The 16,756-nt window shown below is 45.6% G+C and overlaps 2 protein-coding genes across 13 annotated transcripts in view; one reads left to right on the top strand and one right to left on the bottom strand.

Annotated features, from left to right (window-relative positions):
* BRAP (BRCA1 associated protein) overlaps nt 1–16,756 on the bottom strand; it is a 100,866-nt gene that overhangs the window by 26,007 nt on the left and 58,103 nt on the right. The window contains exons 1-2 of one of the 6 annotated variants that reach the window (XM_082698434.1): nt 2,566–2,854; nt 477–638 (exon numbers count right to left, since the gene is read on the bottom strand). In XM_082698434.1, coding sequence (XP_082554560.1) covers nt 477–638; nt 2,566–2,647 — 244 coding nt within the window. In that variant the 5' untranslated portion in view covers nt 2,648–2,854. Of the gene's footprint in view, nt 1–476; nt 639–1,195; nt 1,512–2,054; nt 2,855–16,756 lie in introns of those variants that run through there. The other 5 variants (XM_082698438.1, XM_082698435.1, XM_082698439.1 and 2 more) reach the window with 5 other exon arrangements.
* The window catches only part of ACAD10 (acyl-CoA dehydrogenase family member 10), a 95,605-nt gene that overhangs the window by 57,158 nt on the left and 21,691 nt on the right, over nt 1–16,756 (top strand). For 5 of the 7 annotated variants that reach the window (XM_082698418.1, XM_082698420.1, XM_082698417.1 and 2 more), the window contains exons 3-5: nt 7,856–8,055; nt 12,612–12,760; nt 15,149–15,343. In XM_082698418.1, coding sequence (XP_082554544.1) covers nt 7,856–8,055; nt 12,612–12,760; nt 15,149–15,343 — 544 coding nt within the window. Of the gene's footprint in view, nt 1–2,857; nt 2,917–7,855; nt 8,056–12,611; nt 12,761–15,148; nt 15,344–16,756 lie in introns of those variants that run through there. The other 2 variants (XM_082698421.1, XM_082698423.1) reach the window with 1 other exon arrangement.

Genomic DNA, 16,756 nt, shown 5'->3' with positions numbered 1-16,756 from the left:
AGGGTGGCTCTTACATTTAGCAGTATCATAATAAAAACAGATGTCTTCCATCATGTGCTCCTAAATGGGATATTCAGGGCTATTAATTTGGAAAAACACATCTACCAGCTCTGTTCACTTCCACGCTGGAGATACAGTACACAGCCAGTCTCTGGATTGGAGTGAGCTGGCAGTGTGTGTACAGGGTGAGGGGAGAGACACAACATGCTTATCTGGATTCAGTGGTTATCTGCCACTAACCTAGTTGGCAAGAAGCTCTCCTCACTGAATAAAGCTGTCAACCTACCTAGTTAGTATTAATTTAGGAGAAATGTCTGGAGATGCTGAAATGTGGCCTCACAATCTGATGTAAGGCACACAGGTAGTGAAAGATAAAAGTACACTAGAGGTCAAAATCATGGATTCATGGAATAACATGTATAAGACAGGCAACCAGGGACTTATGTTACACAAGTCTGGGGTTTTAGAAAGCATACCTGGATTGGACTTCATGGTCTCAATGATCATATCTGTCATTTCTCGACGGCCAAGATGCTGATGTATGATTGCTGCTTTCTCCCCTGGTGACTTCCCTTCTAAAGAGGCTACGGCTGAAGCTAGTGTCTTCTTTTTGATCTCCTCATCAGACATTTCCCCGGCTAAGGAACACATGAATGATTAATATCTGATAATAAAACAAGCTCTTCTACACTTTCAATGTATCCATCGATAAGCTTCCCTTTTCTCTCTGCTGCCCTCCTCCAAGATAATAAGGGGCTTTTGCATCTCTCACTCACCTCTGGGGCTCCTCAGTACCCAGTAATAAACACCCAGTGCAATAAATTCAGAAATGCGGGGTTGTTTTCGTGAAATCATGCACTTTAAAGCAAATCAATGAAAATAAGAGCTTTAAAGAAGGTTCAGCAGTAATGTCAACAATGAACCAACATTTTAAGTAATCTCTAGTAAAGTGAAACTGTGTTGAGCACCAAATGAAGGTCTTAAATCCCTAAATAAAAATGTGAAAAACCTTTGGCAGCAGTCTTCTTAAAAACCCTGGATTCGTCTCAAGCCATGAATCATACCATGAAAATCTGTGATCATGTAAAAATGGAAAAGGAATTTGGAGACTTGATTGAAATACTCTTACTATAAGTTCTACGAGAGCAGGAACCAGGCCTGTTTTGCCCACCACTGTATTATCCCCAGCACTTACACCACAGCACGTAGCACACCCTGGAAGGTCTTTGAAGTTTTGCTGAATCAGTGAATCAACGACTGGCCTGTGTAGAAGTGTATACGTGCCTAATGTCAATTTAGCTGACTTTCACAACTTAGGGATCACTTGTACTTGAAAGATGCTTGTAACCCATTAAAGTCATATTCAATTTTTAGGGGCGCCTGGGTGGCTCAGTCGGTTAAAGCCTCTGCCTTCGGCTCAGGTCATGATCCCAGGGTCCTGGGATAGCATCGTGCTCTCTGCTCAGCAGGGAGCCTGCTTCCTCCTCTCTCTCTCTGCCTACCTGTAATCTCTGTCAAATAAATAAAATTTAAAAAAAATTTTTAAGTCATTTTCAATTTAATTTGCAGCTCCAAAATTCACACACTCAGGGGGAGTTTCTAAGGACACCCTCTCTACCTGCCCCAGGCTACCTCACAAACCAAAAAGATCCTCTTGTGATAGCTTTCCAGACTTTTTTTTTTTCCTTCACAGCTTTTCATGGATGTAATTCCACATTCATTCTGTAATTATTTAATTCATCTGTCTACCTCATTTGAGCTGGTGGTGCCATTAAAGCAGGGACCATGTGTGATTCTGCAAACAACTAAAGTCCTAGCAGAGAGTGAGCATTGGGTAATTACTTCTTGAATAAATGTTATTGTTAGGAAATTGCTTAAGGTCCAAGGAACACAGTCACAGCTGCATTCCCCAGGAAGGGGGCTGCGGGGCTGGTCAGACTCTCAAGTCCGGCTCTGAGTTAGAAGCCCAGTTTCGTCCCTTACACACAATTATGGGCAAGTCATTTAATCACTGGGCTTCGGTTTCTCAATCTGTAAAAAGCACGTACATTTACCCAACAGGGCTGGTGTGAAGATCATGAAAGACGACAATGCACACAAGGTGTTCGGTCCAGTGCTGCGACACAGCAAGTGTGCGGACTTTAGCTACAGTCACTACTGGAGTTGCAGGGCGCCTAAACAGAAATTCTCCCAAAGAGGAACGATTTCATTAAACCACGAACCGTCACCATCTCTGGGATCCAGCTGCTGCCTTCACAAAGCCTGGAGGAGAGCGACTTACACAACTCGACTCCAACCCTGGGCGGAGAGGGCGACGCGCCAGGTATAAACAGAGTGCCCGTGGGAAGGCACCGGGAGGGAGGGACCGGGAGGGCTTCCCAGAGATGACATCCGAGAGGCCTATTTTGGACCGATGGAATGAGACGGATCTCAACTACCTCCGGGCTTCTTCCTGACACAAAGGCCCTCGCCGCCGCCTTTCCCCGGGCCGGTACTCTGGAAGGGCGAGCCTCTCGGGCCCAGGAGCGGGGCTAGACGGAAGGCTGCCGAGGCCGCGGGACTCACCGGCGGCGCTGAAGCCGAAGCCGGCGGGGACGGGCGAGTGTTCCGCAAGCTCCAGTCGGATGACAACCAGTGACACACTCATAGGGCAGGCGCTGGCCGGCACGGGCCCCGGCGGGCTCAGGCGACGCTGGGAGGCGAGCTGAGAGGCCGAGCGGCCCAGGGTCGGCAGCGCTGCCACCGCCTCAGCGCCGCCGCCACTGCCTCAGTAGCAGCAGTTCCGCGCGCTACCCTCCGAGCCCCAACAACCCTCACTTCCGCCTCCCGGCCGCCGTCGCCGACCCGCGTGCGCGGAGCAGCGCTCGCTCTGATTGGCTAGGGTGGCCGCCACGTGACTGGCGTAACGGCGCGGAGGTGAGTCTGCGTTCCCCGACCGGGTCTTGAGGAGGTTTGGGAGGAGGAGGCTTAAGAAGGTTGAGGAGCTGGGTGCATCGTTAGGCGGATTCGTCGGTTTGCGCCCAGGCTCGAGTTTGCCTCTTTGAGAGGTCTTACCCTCAGGCTGCCTCCCGATGGTGAGGGGTCCCCGAGTCCGCGAGGTCCCCGAATTGTGGGAGGAACCGTGACCTGTGGCGAGCTCTTGCCCTTTTGTTGTGTCGGACCCCTCGCTGTAGCGCTGGAGGGGTTGCTTTGTGTTAGCCACCTTTACACATAGGTACACCAAAGCTCAGAGACGTGCAGAGAGGGGTCTCCGCCTCTCTGAAGGCCCTTGAGGAATAGGGACTCGATTGCGGAGTTTCTGACGAGATAGGGCGGTGGGCTGATTTAGCGCATGGTATTGGGAGTAAGATCTGGGTCTTGCTCCCCGCCCCATAACACAAATGTTTACTGAGAACCTAAGCACTGCTGGGGTGGTCCCATTTTCGTGATAAGCACACAGTTCCTGCTCAAATGGAGTCGACCTTGATCGGTTGGATGACCTTGAGCTAGGTTTTGACATAAAATTGGATGATACACAGTCATGCGCATGAAATAGAGCCTGTGGCTCTACATGTATCGCTTTTTCTTAAATTCAGCTTTCTTTCCGGTGTGTCAGACTGCCTTCAGCATATAGATACTGGAAGCCACAATCAATACCTAAACGTCGGACATAGGATGCTATTCCAAGCATACGCTATAAGGATTTCTAAGATGTGTCACAGCACATCCTGGACACGTGTGGGTCCATGGACTACATATACATATAACATTAACCCATGCTATGTTGACTGCATCTTACGAAATAGGTTTCAATCAATACACACTGTTTAGATCAGGGTTTCTCAATCTTTGCACTATTAACATTTTGGGTCCCAATAATTCTTTGGGGTGTGTGTTCTATACTTTATAGGATATTTAATGGCCTCCCTGGTCTGGCCCACTAGATACCAGTAGCACCCCCCCAAATGGTGACAACCAAAAATGGACCGCGACATTGTCAATTGACCCCTTGGGACCAAAATCACACCTTGTTGAGAATGGCTGTGAAAATTCATATGCCATAGTCACATAGTATGTGAGTATAACGTGCGAGACCTCATGAACCTTTTAGAGTATACTACAGTAGTAGATAACATTTTTCTTTTCTTTTCTTTAGGGAAGGGGGTGGGGAGAAGAGGGAGAGTGAGAGACAATCTTTTTCTTTTAGTGTGTTTTTTAAAAATTTTTTAAAAAATTTTTTATTTTTTATTAACACATAATGTATTATTTGCTCCAGGGGTACAGGTCTGTGAATCGCCAGGTTTACACACTTCACAACACTCACCATAGCACATACCTTCCCCAATGTCCATAACCCAACCACCCTCTCCCTCCCGCCCCCCAACCCACTGTTTTGTGAGATTAAGAGTCTTACAGAAAGATAGAATCTTAAGCAGTCTCCATGACCAGCAGCAGAGCCCCACGCAGGGCTTGATTTCACAACCTTGAACTCATGACCTGAGCTAAAACCAAGAATCAAATGCTAAACCAGCTAAGCCACCAGGAGCCCCAGCAGTACTAACATTTAATAGTGTGCCAGCTACTAACTTGCGTGCTTTACATACTTTATCTCATGTAATAGTAACAACTTTATGAGACTGGTGTATAATTATTCCCATTTACAGAGGGAGAAGGAACCTGAATCTTGGGGAAACTTGCTGAGGATCTCACAGTAAGTGGCAAAGCTAGAATTCAAACCCAGGCAGTCTGATTCCAGAGCCACATTCAACCTCTTTACTGAAATATCTTCTTAATATGTGACAACACACGTGTGCATATTTATAAAAGCATGAGTTAAGTAGTAAGGCTACATTATCATACTAATCTCATTCTGAAAGTCAGAATGGTACAGAAGGAAGACGCTAGTTCCAGAGAATAGTTGACTAGTGACGGGCAAGTTGGGCTTGTTACCGGTCTTTGTGGCGATCAACAACTAAACCTGTCCTGCTGCCTTCCCTAATTTCTCATTCATCCAGTGTAATTCATCCTTCCTGCTCATTTATACTGAACACCTGCTGTGTGTCTAGATACAGTGCTGGGCCCCAGGGGGATGGGTATATACAAAAATGAAATATATACAAAGATGAAAAAACAAGATGGGCCTTGATTTAAGGAGCTTATAACGATAGGAGCAGATGAGTTTGCAAACAGTTACTGTGTCGTGGAGTAAATGCTCTAGTGAAGGTATGGAGAAGAAACAATAGGAGTTTAAGGGGAGAAAAAAAAGTAGTACTAGAGGCTGCCTGGGAAGAAAAATCCTCAGGGTGCCTGGCTGGTTCAGTCAGCAGAACATGAGACTCTTGAGTTTGAGCCCCATGCTGGGTGTGGAGCCTACTTAAAAAAATAATAAATTTTAGGGGCGCCTGGGTGGCTCAGTGGGTTAAGCCTCTGCCTTCGGCTCAAGTCATGATCTCAGTGTCCTGGGATCAAGCCCTGCATTGGGCTCTCTGCTCAGCGGGGAACCTGCTTCCCCTTCTCTCTCTGCCTGCCTCTCTGCCTACTTGTGATCTCTCTCTGTGTTAAACAAATAAATAAAATCTTTAAAAATAATAATTTTAAAAAGCCTCTGCAGAGGAGATAAAGCTGAGGCTGTGATATAAAAACAAGTGGAAATGTATATGCAGATGAAGCAGGGAAAGCCGTCACGGTCAGTGCGCAGGTACCAAAGCCTGGAGGTGGGAGAGATCAGGGTTTTGGCCTCTCTGAAGAGAGTGCTGGGAAGTGGCTAGAACAGAACTGTCATCTCTAGTTGGAAGGAATAACCAGGCTGGTCATGGGAGCATTGCCCACTCACCCATTAGTACCCTCCGTGGAGATGCAAGTCAGCCCTTCAGGCCCCAGAGACGCCTTTCGTCGCCATTAAGCCCTGACACAAAGTTTTTGACGCTTTTATGAGCCTATAAATAAACTCCTTTCATCATAAACTCTGGCCGTGGCATGGGAACCTAAGTAAAACTGAAAATGCAAATCAACCTTTGAGTTTTTCATTTCAAAACCTAAACCCCCCCCATTCTGCAAATTTCCAATTACATGAAAAACATAGTATCATCTTGAAGATTTACTGCTCAAGAACCCTTTCCTTAGAGTTTTCTTTTTTTTTTTTTTTTAAAGATTTTATTTATTTATTTGACAGAGAGAAATTACAAGTACACTGAGAGGCAGGCAGAGAGAGAGAGAGAGAGAAGGAAGCAGGCTCCCTGCTGAGCAGAGAGCCCGATGCGGGACTCGATCCCAGGACCCTGAGATCATGACCTGAGCCGAAGGCAGCGGCTTAACCCACTGAGCCACCCAGGCGCCCCTAGAGTTTTCTATGTTTTATTGAACACTCATGGCCTCACGGAAGTGACTCCTGTAAACTTAGAGGCTGTCTTCCCATAGTATTTTGTTCAAACCTGATTTTTAGTAAGCTTTGAAGCTATAGAAAAGCAAAGATTTTCATGTGGAACTGACTGCAAATGGAATTTGCTTTCATCATTTTTTTTTTCACCCCAGCTTTTTATTTCAGACATAGAGAAAAGTTGAAAGAACATACAATGAATGATCTCTTATATACTCTCAATCATATGCCCTTCACCGAGATTGACTAAAAATCCTGCCACATTTGGTTTATCTTTACCCCCATATATAGATATGTGTCTATATACGTGTGTGTGTGTTGTGTGTGTATAGGCTTTTTTTTTTTTTTTTTTACCTTTTGAAAGTGTGTTTAGAAAAGAGACAAATGGGGAACAGTTAGGAGCCTGTTGATGTGATGGGAGGCACCGTCAGTACTAGGAGGAGGTCAGTACCAGGCATTCTGGGAGTATACAGGAAAGGCTTCTCATCGGTCTTTTCTGGTAGCCAGAGGGGGTTTCATGAAGGAAGTGACAGGTAAACTACAACCTAAAGGACACTTCGGAATTAGCCAGGTAACAGGTAGAAGGGAGCAGTCGGGGCAAGGAAACAGCACAAGAAAAGGCATGGTAGCTGGAGGAGAACATCGTGTGTTTGAAGAAGCTGCATGTAGATTTGCATGTCCACATCATCCAGATTAAAGTGAAAAAAAGAGGGAGAGTTGTTGCCAAGGAGGGGGACAGATCTTAAAGGGCCTCTTGGGGCAGGTTAAGAAACCGAGAGTTTATCTTGAGGGCAGTGGGGAAGTTCTAAATGGGGGGCACTTGGGTGGCTCAGTGGGCTAAAGCCTTTGCCTTCAGCTCAGGTCGTGATCCCAGGGCCCTGGGATCGAGCCCCACATCAGGCTTTCTGCTCAGCAGGGAGCCTGCTTCCCCCTCTCTCTCTGCCTGCCTCTCTGCCTACTTGTGATCTCTGTCTGTCAAATAAGTAAATAAGTAAATAAATAAAATAAATAAAATCTTAAAAAAAAAGAAAGTTCTAAATGGGAATAAGATGTGGCCAAATTTGCAATTTTGAAGGCACACTCAACTCTGCTTGAAGAGTGGAGAAAGAATGAAGAGTTTGAGAAGAAGCAAGGGAACCCAATAAGAGGCTAACATGTTGCAACGATCTGTAGGCAAGACCATCTGTGGATAGTAAGTGGAGAGAGGTAGATGGCGATTTTCAGAAGGAAGACAACAGCATAGAGCACATGGAATTGACTGAGAGAAGTCAGGGGCGAATCCCAGTTTTGTAGCTTGAGCAGCTAGCTGAATGGTGGAACCTTTTCCTGGGCTAAGGAGCCTAGAAAACAGAGTAGTCCGGGAGGGCTCAATTCTAGTGGTTGTTTGAAGTGTTTGCGGGAGATCAGTGGAGATGTCCAGTTGGCACGCCTAAGCCCCCGGATGGAGGTCTGGATTGGAGGCAGAGAAAGCAAGCTGTGCCCTGTCTTCTTCTCGTGCAGCCTTGGCCTCAACATGTACATGAGGCAGCTCTTCCGGTCCTCACATCTCCAGTGGGCTTGGAGGGCAACCTTCCCGAAACACAGCCAGGGGAGGCTCCAGCGAGCCAGGCGATGGACACATTCTGGAGGCGGCACCTACAGAGCGGTGATTTTTGACATGAGTGGAGTTCTCATTCCTTCTCCAGGGAGAGTGGCGGCAGGTGAGCTCTTCATTCTGTTTCACTTTTGGAAACTAGGGTCGGCGCAGGGGGAATGAAGCGTGTAAGGGGAGGCTGAGAGGAACGTTTGGGCAGCTCTTCATTTCCATGTCACCTCATGGCCTGTCTTCGCTGCTTCACCTCCTGCCATCACGTTCTCATTCCAGCCAGCAGGAAGGAAAAAAGGCAGAAGAACTGACCTCCTGTGGTGGCTGCTTGGGCAGTTTTCCATGCTAAGCGAACCCAAGTACAGGTTTTACATGCCCCTGAGTAAATATTTCCTATTGACCTTAAACATGAAGCAGTTATTTTGCCAGCAAAAATGAGTTTGGGGGTGCCTAGGTGGCTCAGTGGGTTAAAGCCTTTGCCTTCAGCTCAGGTCATCCTGGGATCCAGCTCTGCTCAGCAGGGAGCCTGCTTCCCCCTCTCTCTCTCTGCCTGCCTCTCTGCCTACTTGTGACCTCTGTCTCTGTCAAATAAATAAAATCTTAAAAAGAGAATGAGTTTGTTTGGGAATAGCAAGAGAATTGCAGTTTGGGACAAGCAAGCTATGGCCAACATCACAGGCTAGTCCCACAAAGGAGAGGAACATTATTTTGTGGAGAAAGAGGAGGAAACTGGGAGGGCTTGTTTTGAACAAAAGTCCACTGGAGAAAGGCAGGAGTTCAGGGCGACAATGATTTGTCATCAGCGGAGGTGCTGGGGTAGTGAGTTAAGCACACATCTTTCTCCTGCTGAGGCCGGGAAGTGATGATCCTTTCCTTTTGAAGATGGTTCTTTTGGGTTCTGTAACTGACGGGACTCGGAAGGGCGTGAGGGCTCCCCCTTCTGGCCGCCTGGCTTCATTTCAGGAAGGTTTCCCTTCTCACATGACCCAGCTAATAAGCAAGCGGACTCAGCAGTTTTTGACCTCCAGCGGCAGCTGGGCCCTTAGCTTCTCTATTCCTCTGCTCATATTCCACTGGCATTTACGACCGGGCAGTTCCCACCTTCCCAACAGCCATCCTACTCCCCGCGCCACAAACCTGCCTCCTTGACCGGCAGCCGAGTCTCCTTTTGACCAAGATCATTGGACAGAAATGAAAGTTTTCTTAACTTTCTCCGGAGTATCTGGAGTATTCGCTTCTGTCCTCTCCGTGTGCCTCGGCCCAGGGTTAGCTCCCTATCTTCCCCCACCTGCACCATCACGTGAGCCTCCTAAGCTGTCAGTCTCTGCCCCCCCCCCCCCACCTGCAGCACTCTGGGTTTTGTGCCACCTTCCACACAGCCCCCAGAATTACCTTTCTGAAATACAGATCTTATCCCCTCCCTTCCTTGCTTCAAATCCTTGAGTGCCTGTGCTTTGCCCCTTAGATGAAGTCCAGAAGCTTTCACTTGGTATCCGAAGGCCTCTTGCAGATTAGCCCTCCTGTCCTTGTGTTGCAGCATCGCCCACATTTCAGCTGCGATGGACTGACTTGTTGTTCTTTAAACTTGCCAAACACATTTACACTCTTGTGTCTTTGCAAGTTCTCTCCCCTCTGCTGGCAGCTGCCCTTCCCCGTCCTGTCTACCTGTTCAAATCCTCCCGGTACTTTTGATGGTAAGTGAAGCAGTGTATTACTGGCTCAGTGCCTGGAGTCTTGCACACTCACTACATCTTGTGGTGATTATTAGTATTGATTTTAAGACTTCGCTTCTGGGAAGCCTTCTCTGACCTCCTCCCTGGGTAGAATGTTCCTGGCTAGCATGTCAGTGTAACCTCTACCAAGGTATGTTTTGGTTAGCAAGGTTTTTCTATAAAGGGCTAAGTAGGCTTTGCAAGCCATACCACAACTGTTCTGTTTTGCTGTTGTGGCAAGAAAACAGTGACAGCAGTAAATGAGTGGGTGTGGTTGTATTCTAATAAAACCTTACTCACAAAAACACATGGGACACAGAGTTGGTTCCCAGGCCATCCTTGCTTCAAACTGGAAGTTTGCAAACCCTTGCTTTAGTTTATACATCTGTGAGGTAGTCCGTTATATGAATGTACCATAGGTGATTTAACAAGCCATTTATTAATATACATTTAAGTTTCTGGTTCTTTCTCTTTTTTTTTTTCCCCCCCTTAAGATTTTATTTCTTGGGGGCGCCTGGGTGGCTCAGTGGGTTAAGCCACTGCCTTCGGCTCAGGTCATGATCTCAGGGTCCTGGGATCGAGTCCCGCATCGGGCTCTCTGCTCAGCGGAGAGCCTGCTTCCCTCTCTCTCTCTCTCTGCCTGCCTCTCCATCTACTTGTGATTTCTCTCTGTCAAATAAATAAATAAAATCTTAAAAAAAAAAAAAAGATTTTATTTCTTGGGTTGCCTGGGTGGCTCAGAGGGTTAACCTCTGCCTTTGGCTCAGGTCATGATCTCAGGGTCCTGGGATCGAGCCCCACATTGGGCTCTCCACTTATCAGGGAGCCTGCTTCCTCCTCTCTCTCTGCCTGCCTCTCTGCCTACTTGTAATGTCTGTCTGTCAAATAATTTAAAAAAAAAATCTTTAAAAAAAGATTTTATTTCTTTATTTGAGACAGAGAGAAAACAAGTGCGGGGAGGGGCAGAGGAAGACTCGGGACTTGATCCCAAGACTTGATCCCAAGAGACTCCAGCATCATGACCTGAGCCAAAGGCAGATGCTTAACCAGCTGAGCCACCCAGGCGCCCTCTGATTCTTTTTATTACAAGTAATTCTGCACAGCCTTGTACATATCCTTTGCTGACTTTTATAGATCTATCTGTGGGAGAGATTCCTAGAAAGTAGGATTACTGCATTGGATATACATTTAAAATTTTGCTTTCCATATAGGTTGTGCTTGTTCCCACTCCCATCAATAGTATATGAGAGTGCCAGCTCCCTTACGTACTTGCCAATTCTCAGACCATAAAAAATGTGACACACTTTAGTTCTCAGATTAAACAAGTAGGATTGTTTGGATTGAGCTTTAAACGCCTTGCTATTCTTGGGGCACCTTGGAGGCTCAGTCAGTTAAGCATCGACTTTTGGTTTTGGCTCAGGTCATGATCTCACAGTGGTAGGACTGAGCCACTCATTGACTCAGGGTCCAGTCAGCTTAAGATTCTTTCTCCCTGGGTCCCCTGGGAGGCTGAGTGGGTTAAAGCCTCTGCTTTCGGCTCAGTTCATGATCCCAGGGTCCTGGGATGGAGCCCCACATCAGGCTCTCTGCTAAGCAGGGAGCCTGCTTCCTCCTCTCTCTCTGCCCGCCTCTCTGCCTACTTGTGATCTCTGTCTGCCAAATAAATAAATAAAAATCTTTAAAAAAAAAAAGATTCTTTTGCCCTCTCCCCCTTAGCCCTCCCCACTCTCCTGCACTCTCTCAAAAAAAAAAGTCTTGCAGTTCTCGAAAAATAGATCAGATCAGTAACACTGATTATTTCTGAAGAATGAGATTATCATTTTACTCTCTTATTTTATACTTTCTATGGTGAGATATTTTCAGTGCACAGGCCTTATTTTATCCAAACAAAAAAAAAATGTGTAAAGCATATTATGTCTTAGAAACAATTACAATAGTTTTATATATTTTTTAAGGTTTTTTGTTTTTTGTTGTTTTTTTTAAATTTGTTGGAGAGAGAGAGAGACAGAGATAGTGAGAGATGGGGGGGCAGGGAGGAGAGGGAGAAGCAGGCTCCCCACTGAGCAGGGAACCCGATGCGGGATTCGATCCTGGGACTCCAGGATCATGACTTGTGCCAAAGGCAGTTGCTTAATCAACTGAGCCACCTAGGCGCCCCGCTTTATGTATTTTTGCCCCCTAGCAGCTATATTTTAGAAAGAAAAAACAACCTTGTACAAGAAAAAGCAGCCCCTGTCTAAAGGTCCCCAGTGTAGACAAATGCTGATCTGTTCACTGCGTGAGCATCTTGTGGATAGAAATTTTCTTCCTTGGGGGCTCCTGGGTGGCTCAGTGGGTTAAAGCCTTTGCCTTTGGCTCAGGTCATGATCTCAGGGTCCTGGGATGGAGCCCTGCACCCGCTCTCTGCTCTCACTCTCTGCCTGCCTCTCTGCCTACTTGGGCTCTCTGTCAAATAAATAAGTAAACGCTTTAAAAAAAAAATAAATTTCCTTCTTTAGTCCACAAAGACGGCATCCCCCAAGCAAACATTTCCGTGTACCACCAGCCCCACTGCCATACAGGATTACTACAGTTTACAAAATGACAGGCTTGTTCACGAGTGCCGGCAGCGTCCGGATTATTATGCATGTTATTCCCTTACTACCTGCCAGGCCCGTGTGAATGAGCCGGCTAATGAGAGACCTGGGAATAAAAGACATAATGCAGTGTCGAGTCCAGTCAAGCAGCCGGTAAAGACCTGACACTTAGCAGCGGTGTCCCCTCACTCAGTATCCCTGTCGCCTTGGAGGCCTCCCACTGAGATTTTGCATTTCCTGAATTTGCAGATTCCCAGCAGAATCCGCCTGGCACCATGGCAGTGCCTCGGGTCGGGGATGCTAATTCCCCCAGGCTTCCCAAAGCCGAGCCATCGAGCCATCGGTCCACGTGCTTCACTTACTGCATATTTTACTTCCTATAGAATGGGAACTACAAAATGATATCCCTCCTGGAACTATACGGAAGGCCTGGATCTCAGGTGGCGAGAATGGGCCCTGGATGAAACTTATGAGGGGAGAGATATCAACAGAGGATTTCTTGCAAGAATTTGGGAGACTTTGCTCTGAAATTGTGAGTGATAAAAACACTTGAATTTACATATTATTTTTGCCAGATAGGGGACGCCCCACTCACCCGGTAAATTGATTAAACTGCAGATAAAGAGGTAAAACCTAATAATCTATTTTAAGTTTTTCATTTCTTTGGGTTTTTTTCAATATTTCAAGTTTTTATTTATTTTGTTTGGTTGATTTTTTTCAAAATTTTATTTAAATTTTAGTTAGTTAACATACAGTGTAATATTAGTCTCAGGAGGAGTTGATACATCACTTGGATACAACACCCAGTGTTCATCACAAGTGCCCTCCTTAACACCCATCCCCCATTTATAGTAAAAGTTTTTTTTTTAAGATTTTATTTATTTATTTGACAGACAGAGATCACAAGTAGGCAGAGAGGCAGACGGGGCGGGGGCGGGAAGCAGGCTCCTTGCTGAGCAGAGAGCCTGATGTAGGGCTCGATCCCAGGACCCTGAGATCATGACCTGAGCTGAAGGCAGAGGCTTAACCCACTGAGCCACCAAGGTGCCCCTATAGTAAAAGTTTTTAATGTATTTCTTCCATTCCCAGGAACTCAACTGTAGCTACAGATATGAATAAGTAAAAGTATTCCTTACTGAGCTCTATCAATTCTTGTTCATCTGTAAAAGGAGCTGTCTGCATAACAGCTTTGATTGGAAAGCTTAATTAAAGCAATAATAAGCGGTGCCTGGGTGCCACAGTCCGTTAATTGTCCAACTCTTGGTTTCAGCTCAGGTTGTGATCTGGTGATCAGGTCCTGGGATTGAGCCCTGCATCAGGCTCTGTGCTCAACATGGGGTCTGCTCGAGATTCTCCCTCTCCTTCTGCCTCTGCCCTTCTTACTCATGTTGTCTCTCTTCTCTCTCAAATACATAAATTAAATCTTAAAAAAAAAAAAAGTTTAAAAAAAATTTTAAAAAGCAGTAATAATATTGACCCTTTTCTCTGTACTAGGCATTGTTCTAAGTTCTTTTTTTTAAGATTTTAAAAATTTATTTGAGTGAGAGAGACAGAGATAGTGAGAGCAAGCATTAGTGGGAAAGAGAGGGAGAAGCAGGCTCCCTGCCAAGCAAAGAGCCTGACATGGGGCTCGATCCCAGGACCCCAGGATCATGACCTGAACTGAAGGCACCCACTTCACTGACTGAGCCACCCAGGTGCCCCTGGTTCTAAGTTCTTTATTTACATTAACTCAAGTGTGGACTTCACAGTAATCCTACTAAAATGATTTAAATTATAGTAAACAAAGTTCTGTGGATCAGTGGTTGTATTGGTTGCACAATAATGAATGTACTTAACGCCACCCAGCTAGACACTTAAAGTGGCTAAAATAGTAAATGTTGTGTTAGGTATATTTTACCACAATTTCAAATATGTATGTAAAACATTGTGCTAAACGAAAGAAAGAAGCTGATCAAAAAAGACCGCATATTGTATGATTCCGTTTATATGAAATGCCCAGAATAGGGAAGTCTATAGGAAAAGAAAGTAAATTGCTAATTTTCTAGGGCTGAGAGTATTGGGGTATGGGAGGTGGAATGGGGAATGATTGCCAGTGTATGTGGGGTTTCTTTTCAGAGTGATGAAAATGTTCTAAGATTGATTGTGGTGATGGTCACACAACCTTGTGAACATATTAAAAACTTTGAATCAGGGATGCCTGGATGGCTTAGTTGGTTGGACAACTGCCTTTGGCTCAGGTCATGATCCCGGAGTCCCGGGATCGAGTCCGACATTGGGCTCCCAGCTCCATGGGGAGTCTGCTTCTCCCTCTGACCTTCTCCTCGCTCATGCTCTCTCTCTCTGTCTCTCTCTCAAAATAAATAAATAAATAATCTTAAAAAAACAAACAATCAAACAAGAAACTTTGAATCAGGGGCTCCTGGGTGGCTCAGGCAATAAACATATGCCTCCGGCTCAGGTCATGATCTCAGGGGCCTGGGAACGGGTCCCGCATCAGACTCTCTGCTCAGTGGGGAGCCTGCTTCCCCCTCTCCCACTACCTGCCTTTCTGTCTACTTGTGATCTCTCTTTCTCTCTATCAAATAAATAAATTATATATAAAAAAAGAAAATCATTACATGTCTTCTGGATCATTAAGGATTAAATCAGATCTGCCTCATATACTTTTGCAGTTGTTACTTCTGAAGATTGCCAATCCATGAGTAAAATAGGGAATTCACTTATCAGGAATATTGGTATAGATGGCTCCAGCCTCTACCATTGGCATGGAAAGTCAGTTTTTACAACCTTGTATGCAAGGTTCTGCACAACAGCCAAAGGAGAATTCCCTAGGCAACAATATTTTTCTCTGTTGGTGATAAGCTCTTCCTCCTACTCTTAATTATTATCAGTTCTCCTCTCCCCTCCCCGCTTTTAGGTGAAGACCTCTGTACCCGTGGGCTCCTTTTTCTCTCTGCTGACCAGTGACCAAATGGCAAAGCAGTTCCCAGTGATGACTGAGGCCATAACTCAAATTCGGGCAAAAGGCCTTCGGACTGCAGTCTTGAGCAATAATTTTTATCTTCCCAATGGGAAAAGCTTTTTGCCCCTGGACCGGAAACAGTTTGATGTGGTAAGCTTGAAGTGACCCAAACTATCAAAACAGAGACTCTGTCCTTGCTTCAGGAGTCATCATTAAGTGCTGCCTTTTAGCTGATCTTGAGTGAATGGGTTTTCTTATCCAGACTAACTTGACTAAACTAGGTTTAGACATAACAGGACGAAAAGAGGACATTTAAAAGGTCACTGAGCTCTCAGCAAAGTCCAGTATTTATGGGATTTGACAAATGGTTGAAACCTCAGCTTTAGAGACTCTTTCACATTCTGAATTTGAACCTTATTCGTCATATAACACACAAACTTCCATTGGGCCTCACGTCTTAAAGGGCCTGCTGACCTTTTTAAAGACCAGTCCTGTTGGGGTGTCTGACTGTCTCAGTCGGGAGGGTGTGTGAATATTGATCCCAGGGTCATGAGTTTGAGCCCCTGTGTTGGGTCTAGAGATTACTTAAATAAATAATTTTTTTTAAGATTTTATTTATTTTTCAGAGAGAGAGAGAGAGAGAGAGAGAGCGAGCACAGGCATACAGAATGGCAGGCAGAGGCAGAGGGAGAAGCAGGCTCCCTGTCGAGCAAGGAGCCCGATGTGGGACTCGATCCCAGGACGCTGGGATCATGACCTGAGCCAAAGGCAGCTGCTTAACCAACTGAGCCACCCAGGCATCCCAATAAATATTTAAAAAAAAAAAAGAAGAAAAAGGAGCACCTGGGTGGCTCAGTTGACTAAGCGTCTGACACTTGATTTTGGCTCAGGTCATGGTCTCAGAGTTATGATCTCAGGGTTGTGAGCTCAAGTCCCTGCTTAAGATGATTCTTTCTTTCCCTCTCCCTTTGCCCTCCCCCTCAAAAAAGAAAAAAAAAAAAAAGACCAGTGATGTTGCTCTCTATTTCTGTGGCATTAATCCTGAGACTAGTGCTAACAAAACTTACTGCAGTAATGGAAATGTCCAATATGGTTGCTACTACCACACACAGCTATTAAACACTTGAAATGTGGCTAGCATCACTGAAGAACTGAATTTTATTTCATTTTTTATTAGTTTAAATGTTAATAATCAGGGCGCCTGGGTGGCTCAGTGGGTTAAAGCCTCTGCCTTCGGCTCAGGTCATGATCTCAGGGTCCTGGGATCTAGCCCGGCATTGGGCTCTCTGCTCAGCAGGGAGCCTGCTTCCCCCTCTCTGCCTGCTTGTGATCTCTGTCAAATAAATAAATAAATAAAATCTTTAAAAAAATGTAAATAATCACATACTGTATTGGCTAGCCCAGTGCTAGACTGTCAAACTACACTGAGGACATACTGAGTGCAGAGATGGTCTTCTGGGCTAGGAGTTACTGTACCTATAAAGGATTCCCCATTTCCCCAAGAGAAAATAGAGTACTATCCTAGGATAGATAACGAATTATTTTTAGATGACCTGCTTAAAC

This window comes from Mustela nivalis (assembly GCF_964662115.1).
Source record: "Mustela nivalis genome assembly, chromosome: 14".
NCBI classification, from domain to species: domain Eukaryota; kingdom Metazoa; phylum Chordata; class Mammalia; order Carnivora; family Mustelidae; genus Mustela; species Mustela nivalis.
The sequence above is the reverse complement of the archived record's forward strand: the minus strand, read 5'-3'. Positions and strand labels throughout refer to the sequence as shown.